The following is a 12,574-nucleotide window of genomic DNA, read 5'->3' on the forward strand; positions in this document are numbered from 1 at the left end:
TTTTGAAGGGCTGAAAATGTGAATATTTTAAAGGAAATAAATTAAAAATTAAAAATAATAATAATGATGATACTATTAATTTTAAAAAAAATAATATTAACAAAATCTTAATTTAAAATTATGGTCGTTACAATATATAAATTACTATATAAATCACTATACTAAATAATTATATATGAAATAATGATATAGTAATACTATTACTATTACTATTAATGATATAGTTATAATAACTTAAAATCACTATAACAAATACTATTATATAATTATTTTAATCACTATAACTAATATTAATATACATACAGATACTATTAAAACTGAAAAATCGAACCAGATCGAAACCAGTAAAACAGGAAGTACTAATTAAGAAGGGTAACCGGTGCGTAATCGATTTTTAAAAATGTAAAATCGGTACATATCGGTTCAATCCTAAATTTTATCTAAAACAAGACCAAACTAGATCGATTACAACCCTATTCGTGGTTTAGGCTTGTTAACTGATGTGACACCTCCAACTTCCATGTACAAAAACATGAGAACCGAGATATCAGGATGATGATAATATGGGTTACGCATCCTATCGATAAGTACCAAGTGTGTATACATGTAAAAAGTGTACAACAAAAATGCAGCGAAATAATTAAAGTTAGTAAACTAAGTACCATAATTTTTTAAATACAAATTTACTTAAATACAAGGGTATAAAAAAATTACAGTTAACCAACAAAACATAATATAAACCAAAATACATAATTCAAATGTGAGAAATCAATTCCCAAGATAAGAGTGAGTGGCACCAAATCACTCATCTGGTAGAGCCGCAACGTCAAGCTCAGCCTCCTCATCACCTGAATCAAAATCTACGGTACCAAGAAACGGTATCGCAGGTAAGTAATAATTCAAACAGATTACAAGATAAAAATATATTCATGCAACAACAAACACGCATGCACATGATGACATATGCATGAGTTCCAAAATCATCTTTTCCCAAAAATGAATAGTTTTTCCTCATGCCAAAATCCATTTTTGGCACAAAACATTCCATTAAAACATTTCCCGCTAATTTTCCAAAAAAATGGCCCGTTATCCAATTTTAAACCTTATGCACCATGATCTCCCATAGGGATCATCCGTACACCCTGGCTTCTTTCGCCACACCACGAGTAACGACCGTGTATGTAACTTTATAATGAGCGATGCCCAATTTTGCACCCAACGCGTTTATGGCCAAGCATCCTTTAGCCCCCGCCGGCAGAGGGGCCACGAAATCGGCACGTGAGGGTTACCATCTCGTCCAATCGCGTTGTCGCTCAGCAACAACTCAAGAGAGGTCACTTAGTATATTATACTCCCGAGTGACCAGAATAGCTCTATCGAGATAATACCCCATTTCTGCTTGGGGTCATGATACACTAGCACTCAAAAACCATTTTATACATAAAAACCCAATTTTCATTTATGCTCATGAACATACATGCAATTATGCAATGTATATGGCACTACACAAAAATATCCAACAACTAACAAATCCCAACATCAGCCAATCGCACAAACAACTCAATTTTCCATTCCAACAACCCCCGACTCCTCGGACTCGGTCCAGCACAATCAACTAATTTCACAGAAAATTTGTTAATACAAAATATATTTAAATCTCAAAAATTATTTAGAAAATACTTACAATGCTTTATAGGCAATAAAATCTAAAAGTAGATAGTTTAAAATGTGGACCACGGCAGTTCCAAAAATCACCAAGAAAACTCAAAATAAAGCTCACGGCTTGCCTAAAAACAGGGGCACAAGTTGGGTTTAAAACAAGGTACTAAGAGTATTGACATTGGTTTCATCAAAAGCCAATCCAAATGCATAAAATGATGAATATGGGTGGGAAAGAGCTGCATTGGATTAGTCAAACAAAATAATGAGAAGTTTTGACCTACAATGTTTGTCCCATTTCCTTCAAATATGAAGAGCTACTATACACTAATCATCTAAATATTTTACTGCATTTTAATTCATCAAATGCTTTACTACATTTACTTCATATTATACGTCAACTGTTTTACTGCATTTTAATTCATCAAATGCTTTACTGCATTTACTGCATATTATACGTCAACTTTTTTACTGCATTTTAATTCATCAAATACTTTACTGCATATTAATAAGTTAACTGCTTTACTGAATATACTACATATTCATATAAGTTAATAAAAGGCAAAAATATATATATCCATATAAATATATATCCATATAATTGCATAATATGAAAAAAAAATTATATTATTATTAAAAAATAATATTATATTATTATTTTAATGAATCTAATAGCTAATCTAACGTGAGATTATGGATAAGAAGTTTTTAGATTTATGGAAAACTTATACTTTTTATCAAATTTTGAAGATGGCTTTGATGAAATCAATGTGGATGCTCTTAAGCACTAAAACTTGAGGAAGGAAAAGTAGAAATGGAGGTGAAATGAGAACCAAGAAAACTAGAGTATGGGCGCACAATTTGAGTAAGAAAAATGCCCAAAAACTCAAGATTTAACCCACAAGCTATTACACGAAAATACTAGAGAAAAAGAGAGAGAAAACCGAGCTTCAAGCTTCACATTTGGAACAATAACAGAGCATGATTTTCGGGTCCATAACAGGGCGCGATTTGGGGAAAAAGCAAAGGGAAAAAAGCAAGGGTTTTTACACCACAATAACAAGGAAGAGTTGTTCTACGGAACAACAACTGTAGAGCTGCACACTTGCACACCAGACGTGGCTTCCTTTTTTTTTTCTTTTAATAATTCAAAACGTGCGTTTTTAAAAAATGGAATACGGTTGGTGTCTTGCATTTCAAAATCCTCCCTCCCGCAAAACCCCTGCTACGTCGCCCGCGACACACCCCCTACTCTGCCCAGTGCCATCGGCGAAGCCGGCTCTCCGCCTAGAAACACTGAGCGTCACCACTTTGCTCATACGAAGCCGCCGCTCCTCGGGAAATCCTTTAACAAGCAAATGGTGTAATTTTTGGACTGCGAAGTCCTTGAAACTCTCTAGCCGCCGGCGTTGCTCATACGAAGGTAACAGAAAGTTTGTGAAAAGTGAACTTTCATATGGTTACGTTCATCGTGTACTTGGATATGTGAGTTTTGGGTTTTGTGAGATGGATATTTCGGATTAGGGCATGGAAAAAAAAATTTGCATGGCTTTTGACCGTTGGTTTCGAGCTCTGTTTTCAAGCATCTCTTTCAAGCATCTCTGTTTTCTTGCAATGCAGCTTCCTCTTTCATACATTGCTTGCTTTATCTGCGATGACTACAAGTTCTTGAAGATAAGAGACGTCGTTGCTTCCATTAATTTCAAAATGTGAACCTCATCGGCGTGATCATTGAGTTCAATGCTCCAAGGCAAACCGAGGGAACTGGTACTCTCTCCCTCTTATTCGCTTCTAGCAGTTCTATATTTCCTGGAATATCATGGTTGTTGTTCTGTCTCAAAACTATGCTGCTAATATAGTCTCTTTCTCAAAATTTGTGGTTCGAATTTTAGTTTCTCATTCATTTTAGAAAGTACATTTCTTTGAATTTTTGAGTTTACGGAAATGAAAAAGGTAACGTTGTACCATTGATGACTTTTCTGGCGATGATGACACAAAGGCCGGACTCACGGCTGCTATCACTTTGGTTGGTTGGTAGTAGAGTGATGAAAAGTGCTGTAAGGTTTCTGTTCTGAGCCATTTCATACAACGTTGGAAATGAAAACATCGTTTCATATTCTTGGTTGTTCTTTTTTGGATATGCGTCTTAGAATGTGGCTTTTTTTGTTATCAGATCTCATAAGACACGGAACACTTTTTTATTTTTTTTATAAGTCACAGAACACTATATTTGATTAAAGCAAAAATAAAACCATAATGTTTTAACAAGAGTCTGAGTTTTAACAAGATGTAACAATCCCATATTCGTGGATAATCGAACTTCTGTATATTGTGTCCTGCCCAAATCCGTCCTATACACAAAATAAAAATAAGATATTCATTTATAAAAAAACTCTAAGATGTAGCCAAAAATAAGACCTAAAACCATAATGTTAATCTGTCTTTCTTATGTGAATTCAAATTCCTTTGATTTTGCTTTCATCATTTCTATTATCTGCTGTAAATTGTAGTGCAGAAATGCTTCTCCCCATGACTTGGTTATGAAATTATTCAAGAACTACTTCCATTCATGCAATAACTTAATTTTAGTGTTAAGTTTGGGTCCTATATGCTAGTTGACAAGACTGATTCCAGGCCAATTGTTTATTCAAATGTGATTTTAGAATTTTGGGAATCAGCCAGTTGCTATTTTTCTTGTTATCTTCAAGTCCACTGAAAGTTAACACTATTCTCTTTAACGAAGATCTTTCTGTGCATGTTGTGAGGCAAGAGCTCCATCTTGGATTTCCCAATTAAGTGCATTACCTGATTTAGAAATTTTTTGGTCCTAGTATTTTTTATTCTTTTTCATAGGTTGAATAGATAAATTTAGAAATTGTGAATAACATCCAAATAAACAGTGTTGGATCTTTGCCCTTATTGATAGGTTGCATTAATAAGGGCCACACGCAAAAAATGCTATTTGTAGCAATAATATTTTCAGGAACTATTTTTCAAGTGTGAGATTCTATATTAACTGTGACAGTTTAATAAACTTTTTCTTCTTTTGTGCAGTCTGAATTAAGGCCTCGGAAGACTGACTTAATTTTAGTGTGATGGGGGAAGAGGAAGATAGAATGGCACCCAAACCTTCGACGTTGACTTCACAGCCATTTTACACGCATCAGAATTTATTTGGATCTCCAAATGTCAACCATGTGAGTAGGCAGGTCGATGTATTATTTTCCTTTAAAGTGTGTTTGACATGCTTATGCATCTAACTAATTGCATAATGGCAGCATCCTCACGAGATTCCCTACCCTCCGCCAATTAATTTGGAGGATTTTATTAGAGTTGAAGATTCATTCCGGGTATATTTGAGTTTGTTATCAAAATTCAAAAAATCTACGTGTTACTTAATTTGTTTAAAGTCATTTCATTTTTTCTAACATCGTGTTGCTATTGAGCAGATGCCACCTTATAATCAGTACCAGTCGTCAAGTAATCCGGAATACTTGAGGCAAGAAACGCCTCCCGCGTCAATGACACCAAATAGTGTAGAATATGAATTTGAAGAAAATGTTGGAAGTTGTCATGATGCTGATGGTATTATACTATTCGATTCTATGTATTTAATGACGCTAATATTGTACTGATGCTAATTCATCCTTATGTTTTCATTCATAGAAATGTTCTTCGACATAAATGAAGATTTAAAGGGTAGCACTGTTGTCCCGGATGATGAGGTACAAGTTGAACCACCAAGATCCGGTATGGAGTTTGACTGTGAGAAAGAGCTTATTGCCTACTATAAGCAATATGCCAAGCAAGAGGGTTTTGGTGTAAGGACACAGAGGACTAAAAGAGATGGTGATGGGAGGCCTGTGTATCTGACTATTGGTTGTGCCCGTGGCGGAAAGTACTATCCGAAGCCAAACACTAATATCTCGAAACCACGAGCAACAACTAAAATGGGTTGTAAGGTGAAGGTAAATGCAACGTTGAACTGCCATGAGAAATGGGTTTTGACTACTGTAGAAAACTCTCACAACCATATTACTTTGAGCCCCAAGAAAAGTAGACTATTGCGATCGCACAAGCATCTAAATGAATATAGTCAAAGGATCCTCGATCTGAATGATAGAGCAGGTATACAAATGCACAAGAACTTTTATTCTCTTCTTGTTGACGCGGGGGGTTATGAGAATTTGGCTTTTCAAGAGAAAGATTGTAGGAATTATATTGACAAAGCTAGATATTTAAGGTTGGGTAAAGGAGGTAGCGATGCACTTAATGAGTATTTCAAAAGAATGAGAGATCAAGACGATGGCTTTGTTTCTTACATGGACGTGGATGATGATGGAAGGCTATGGAATGTGTTTTGGGCTGATGGACGGAGTCGAACTGTAACAGCCCGCTATAAATTTAATTGTGAAATTTCTATTAACTTTAAGAACGTCGTGAAAACCCTATAAGTTTTCACGAATCCATTAATCGTATAGGTTTTTGTCTAACTACATAGTTAGTGTTATTATTTACTATGGTATCAGAAGTGTGTTTTAGATTATTGGAGATAGTTAGAAGTGTCAAAATGTATTATGGTTTGTGCCATTAGACTCGGAGGGTTATTTAAAGTCTTATGGCGCAATAAAATTTTTTCATATTTTCGGACAAAACGTCAGTTCAAAACTGTAGATATTATTGGATAAAAAGAAATATCTTGAGGTAATTTTCATGAATATTATTGGGTAAAAATATTTTGAGTTGATTTTTATAGATATTATTAGATAAAAATATCTTAAGTTGATTTTTTGTAGATACTATTGGATAGAATATTATGAAATAATCTTTTATAGATATTTTGGGTAGGAGAAAACTACACTCAACTCTCAACTCCAGCCTCATCTCTTCCATATCTCATCCATAAGTATCTCCAGCCACCTCTCCCCACGAAATTATCTTCATTTATACTTTCCATTGAAAGAATATCAAACACTCTCTCTCGGACAACTTTTAGGAGGTCTTTTGCACACCCATTTCGAAGCTTTTGTAAGTGTTTTATCATAAAGTCTCCTTCATATAAGTTGTTCCTTTTTTAGTCTAGTTTACATGGATATATTATTTTCCCCATTTGAAGATCATTTGGTCAGTTAAATATTATGTAAACTATATAAAGGTCATTCTGGGAGATAAACTGGAGAATATGTTATAGTTTGGAGTTTTTGACCAAGCTAATGGATAGATATTGGTCCGAAATTTTTATGGAGTATTTTTAACATGTATATGTGACTATTGGTTGAGGATTTTTGCATGATTAAAGGTTTTGATGAAAGATTTTCTTAGATTTAGAAACTTAGAAACTGGAAGAAGAAAAACAGTTTCTGTTTTGAGAAAGTTTAACTCTTTGGTGGTCTAAACCTATTCTAATGACTTTAATAATTTTATTGGAGGATCCTAAGTATCTTATATACATGTTATATTATTATTTTGAAGATATTTGATGTTATTTTCAAAGATATGAAATTTTATGCAAAGAGATATTCAAATAAGCCAAAGTGTGGATATTCTTGGCTAAATTTATGCTTTGGTTAATTTCTAACCATGTGATCTTGAATTAGAAGCTTATATATGTTTTAAGACATCTTTTTAAACCATGTGATGGTTTGGTTTGAAGATCATATATTTATAAGTCATAGATCAAGAGATTTATCAAAACTAGATGAGGAAAAGGTTTCTGTTTTTGGACTAAGTGTAAAACCAAAAACTCCAAATGTTATTTTGTGATTTTGGTGACTTTAGTTTGATGATTTAAAGCATGGTTGATTTTAGGATGATATTATGAATATGTTAGAAGTAAGATTTGATTTTTGAAATTCTTGGAGATGTTTTGATTTAAGGTCAAAACTTGTGATTCAAGTGCTTGGATATTTTTACAAAAAAGTTTGGTGTTAATTATTAGTTTTTTCTAAATGGATGTTTTAAGTATGGTTTTGAACTTAGGATTGGAAGATGTTTGTTGCAAAATTTTGGTTTAAGCATGAGTTTTGAAGTTGGAAGGAATTGCAACAAAAATCAAGGGAAATGGCCTATGGATGTTTCGGCCATAGTGTGTTTTTCATAGTTGTGTTTTGTTTTAAATTTTTCTGAGTTGATATTTAAGTTTAGGACAAAATTTACATGAGGAATGTAAATTTTGAAAACTTTTGGAGTTAATATGCAAAATCCTTAAGTTATGGGTAAAACGGTCATTTTCCCACATGTAGAGAGTAAAATGAAAATTTTACTCTTTAAGTTAGTATTTTTCATATTTCAAATTATTAGTGATTTAGTTTTAACTTTTAGAATCACTAATTACAGTTCCTCGTGGTCGCACTTGAAGTTTTATAAGAAATGCGAAGATCGAGGTAAGTTAGCTTTTAACTTACTAGCAGTCTACTGTGTATGTGTGCTAAGTAAAGGAACTACAGTGTATGTATGTGTGTTATCATATATGTCATGCCATGCCAAGTTATCACGTAATTGTCTATTATACAGAATTTATTCTATCATCAATTTTTATCTGTTACATAATATATTCTGTCATGTATTACTGTACCTTACAAGTACGTCATGCTAAGTATGCCATCTATTACATGTATGTCAAGTCATGTAATATTCACTGTTGCAAGTATGTCATGTTAAATATGTTGTCTATTATATGTTATGTAATGTTACGAAATATTTCTATCTCAAGTTGGTCATGTATTTCAAGTTATATTCAAGTCACATTATGTTACGTCAGGGTTTCAGTCATTTCGTATTCCAGTCATGTTTCATCTTGATTACTTATGTATGAGGTCACAGCAATTGTGACGCATACACTACGTGAGACACAGCAATTGTGACACGTAAAATACGTGGGGCCATAACAACTGTGGAGTATGTATTTAAGCAGTTAAAGAATAAGTTTCCGTAGAATACATGGGGCCACAACAACTGTGGAGTATATATTTACACGTAGAATACATGGGGCCACAACAACTGTGGAGTATGTATTTTTCATGTTAAGTCAAGTTTGTGTAGAATACATAGGGCCACAACAACTGTGGAGTATGTATTTACACGTAGAATACATGGGGCCACAACAACTGTGGAGTATGTATTTTTCATGTTAAGTTAAGTTTCAGATCAAGTTCATGTCAAGTCAAGTTCAGTTCATGTTTCAATTTAAGTTATGTCAATTATGCTATGTTGTACGCCAAGTTATGCTTTAATTACTTATGAATTTGATTATGCATTTATACTTTTACTGTCATCCATGCATCATTAGCTTGTGTGGAAGTTTTTTGTTAACTTACTGAAATTTGTAATCAAATCTCACTTTGGTAGTCCCAACTACCATTCCCACCGAATGGTAGATCTTGTTACAGGACCTGAAGGAGAATCATGAGCTGATCAACTAAACACAGTTGACTAAGTGACGGTGCGACGTCAATGTTAATATAGTAGTTAACGTAAATTACTACTTGTACAATGGAGTTGCATCTTTAGTACTTTTTGGATCATAACCATTTTGAACTAGTGTTGTGATCTATTCAATGGGTCTTTATGTATGAAGTATGTTTTAAGTATTTGAGATATTTTCAATTTGGTGCATAGTATTGCTAAAGAAAAAAATTATCCGCTGCGAATATTGCATAATGTTATATGCATGTTAGGAACATTGCATCTTATATGTCATGAACGGGGGCAGGTAACCTTGTGTTGCATGTCTCGACGCGTCAAATGTCCGTCCGATCCCAAACGGAATTTGGGGGCGTCACACGAGCCGCCTATGAGTATTTTGGAGACGTTGTATCCTTCGATACAACGTACCTAACAAATAGGTACGGTATGCCTTTTGCTCCATTCGTTGGTGTTAACCATCATGGCCAGTCCATACTATTCGGGGCGGGATTGCTATCAAGCGAGGACACACATAGTTTTGTTTGGTTGTTCCAAATGTGGTTGGATTGCATAAGGGTAGGGCGCCCAAAGCTATCATAACCGACCAAGATCGAGCGATGAAGAATGCGATTGCTACTGTATTCCCTGAAGCTCGCCATAGATATTGTTTATGGCATATAATGCGCAAACTTCCAGAGAAGTTAGGATCGCACGCCAAATTCAACTATGGATTGAAAACTGACATTCAGTCTGCATTATATGATTCACATACCACCACAGAATCTGAGGAGAGCTGGGGTCAACTACTTGCAAAGTATGATCTGTTCGGCAACAATTGGCTTCAGTCCTTGTATGAGGAGAGGTCCTTTTGGGTTCCAGTCTTCCTCAAGAGTGTATTTTGGGCTGGAATGAGTACAACGCAAAGGTCCGAAAGTATGAATGCATTTTTTGACGGGTATGTCCATGCTGGGACGACATTGAAGGAATTTGTCGACCAATTCGATAATGCTCTTAGAAAGAAAGTGGAGGTCGAGACAACTGCTGATTTCAATTGTAGCAACCAAACTATTCCCTGCGTCTCCCCTTTCAACATTGAGAAGCAGTTTCAAAAAGTCTATACCAATGCAAAGTTTAAGGAGGTCCAACGAGAGTTGATGGGCCTAATGTGTTGTAATTGTTGGTTGGTAAGCACACAAGGTTGCATTTTAACATTTGATGTGTTGGATGAAATATCGTTTGATGAGAAAACCAAAAGAGTTCATTACTTAGTTTACTATAACGAAGATGAGTGTGAGGTAAAATGCACTTGTGGATTGTTTGAGATGAGGGGGATTATATGTAGGCATGCACTTAGAGTTTGTCAGTTGAAAAATATTAATGTGCTGCCAGATGTATATTTCCTAGATCGATGGAGAAAGGACGTAAAAAGGCATTACACACTAATCAGAAGTAGTTATGATGACGTGCGGGGTAGGTCAGACACGCATAATTACGAGCTGATGATCCAAAGATGTTCAAAATTAGCAGCCAAAATATCCTCAAACACTGACAAAGTCCATGCATTTCTGCACTATGTTGACGAGTTTGATAAAACATGCATCGGTTCAACGTGTGACTCGACATTTCAATCAACTCAGGCGAACCCAACGGTGGAGAAAGATAAGGGTAAACAGATTTTAAGCCCTAACGTCGTTCGAGGGAAAGGGAGACCTCCAAATAAGAGAAGAGTTCCAACCGTGGAGAAGATGGCAACAAAGAGAAAAAAACAGGTAATAATTGTCGAAACACCTAGCCTACTTGATACTTTGTAGTTGAAAATCTAATATATGGAAATTTTCCATGGAACTTAGACTTGCAGGAAACTCTTGGTAGATGAAAGTAAATTGGGTGAAAGCCCGGGATCTCAACCTTAACCAAGTTCATTTTTGTAAAGGGTGGTAGTAACATTTTTGGTAATATTATTTTGTTCATTTAGATACCTAGCCTATTTAACAATTTTTACTTAATACTTGATGGCATTTCAATCTCCCTTTACAGGTTGTAAACATTGATTTTGTGAGAAACCCGTCTTTTTTGTGAGTAAAAAATGTTGGTGTAGATGAGGGAGGAGCTTACAGATCTCGATCGACCTTATTGTGAACAAGTGAGAGCTCAATTAAGCCTCAACGATAATGTTTTGGAATCTGCATTATAACTTTAATTTTGAAATTTTCTATTAACCATATTTGCATGTGGGAAAACCTTGATAACATATGATGATTTTTTTTCAGGAACTGTTGAAAGCTTCCTAGATGTTGCTGGGCTTTACTTTGCCCTGACTCAGTTGAAAATGGTAGCAGTATGGCACTTGAAATGTGAAAATGAGAATTGCTGATGGTTACTAAAGGTTAGAACATTCGTTGCAAAATTTCAGTGTTACTGCAATAGAAGACCGTCTACAGGTGAGTAACATATTTTCGGGCTATAGTAGTTTACTTGTAAGGAGAAGTTTCATTTTCCTAATCTGATCCTTTGTGGTGGTGGGTCTTTTCTGCTGATTCTAAATTCTATCCTTATTTAAATGCTGATGAGGTGGTGGGTCTTTTCTGCTGATTCTTAATTCTATCCTTATTTAAATGCTGATGAGGTGGTATGTATTTACTAATTCAGGATGGTGTCCCAGAAACAATAGAAACAGTAAGGAAAGCAGTGGATGCAGTAATTTGAGATTGCGCTCTAATTGGTTTTATTTCCCCAGGTAGTTGTTGTCATATGTATTTCATTTACCGTCTAATGGCATTATCCCTTATAATTTAATATGTTAGAGTTGTTGAAGCCCAAACAGATTTTCTATTTATGTGTGCGAATGGGAGAAGTTGTGATCTAAAGTATCAAGGACCATGCAATTCTCTTTGTTTGGTGTCCTATACAAATGCTGACAACGAAATAGACATGTGTCTCTACTTGGGTCCATCCATCTACCTATTTGACACATGCCTAAATTATGTGTTTTGATCCTAGTGATGAAATAGATACTGCTGGTATTCTACCAATTCACATGAGATTTAGCTTCATGTTTTATGCTACATTAAAAAAAAAAAAAAAAGAGACTAAATTATTAAACGAATCATGAACTTCCTATTTATGTGGTAGCTGTTGAATCTGTGAGAAGCACAAAACTTCTAATCTGTGAGAAGCACAAAACTTCTCTTACTTGGATGAAGCTATAGTTTGGTTAGGGGTTAACACCTGACTTTGATCCAAGCTATATACGTTTACTCTTTACTCTTTAATATCTGCACTCTTGTAACATAAGTTGGTTATACCACAGTTTTAGTAACATATTTTTGGGCTTTTATCTTGTTTCTGCACTAAGATTTCGGCAACAAGAATACGTAGTATTTTTTTTGAATCATTGGCTACTACAATCTCCCTTTCATGGGTACTGAGATGATGCATGGTAACAGTAATAGGGATACCAATAGCAGCAGTAATGAACCAGCAATGCAAATTAATATTTCACAATGCATGG

The 12,574-nt window shown here is 34.8% G+C and overlaps 1 protein-coding gene and 1 non-coding gene across 2 annotated transcripts; both read left to right on the plus strand.

The window, feature by feature from the left end:
- Nucleotides 1-3,639: 3,639 nt before the first annotated feature.
- LOC122305961 lies at nt 3,640-3,739 on the plus strand. The gene has a single exon (XR_006241386.1). It is a non-coding gene; the product is annotated as a small nucleolar RNA snoR113 (small nucleolar RNA).
- A 1,015-nt stretch (nt 3,740-4,754) lies between these two features.
- LOC122303045 (protein FAR1-RELATED SEQUENCE 5-like) lies at nt 4,755-11,769 on the plus strand. The gene is made up of 8 exons (XM_043114574.1): nt 4,755-4,856; nt 4,938-5,009; nt 5,109-5,244; nt 5,326-6,044; nt 9,639-10,832; nt 11,101-11,138; nt 11,450-11,504; nt 11,713-11,769. The coding sequence occupies exons 1-8, from the start codon at nt 4,755-4,757 to the stop codon at nt 11,767-11,769; spliced, it is 2,373 nt and encodes a 790-aa protein (XP_042970508.1).
- Nucleotides 11,770-12,574: the final 805 nt, after the last annotated feature.

This window comes from Carya illinoinensis, chromosome 3, assembly GCF_018687715.1.
Source record: "Carya illinoinensis cultivar Pawnee chromosome 3, C.illinoinensisPawnee_v1, whole genome shotgun sequence".
Classification (NCBI taxonomy): domain Eukaryota; kingdom Viridiplantae; phylum Streptophyta; class Magnoliopsida; order Fagales; family Juglandaceae; genus Carya; species Carya illinoinensis.

Bases quoted from the DNA above. Each gene is read 5' to 3' on its own strand.
- LOC122303045 (XM_043114574.1), top strand. From the start codon at position 4,755: ATGGGGGAAGAGGAAGATAGAATGGCACCCAAACCTTCGACGTTGACT. The intron at 4,857-4,937 runs GTGAGTAGGCAG...GCATAATGGCAG, and splicing joins GATCTCCAAATGTCAACCAT to CATCCTCACGAGATTCCCTA. The intron at 11,139-11,449 runs GTGAGTAAAAAA...TGGTTACTAAAG, and splicing joins GTGAGAAACCCGTCTTTTTT to GTTAGAACATTCGTTGCAAA.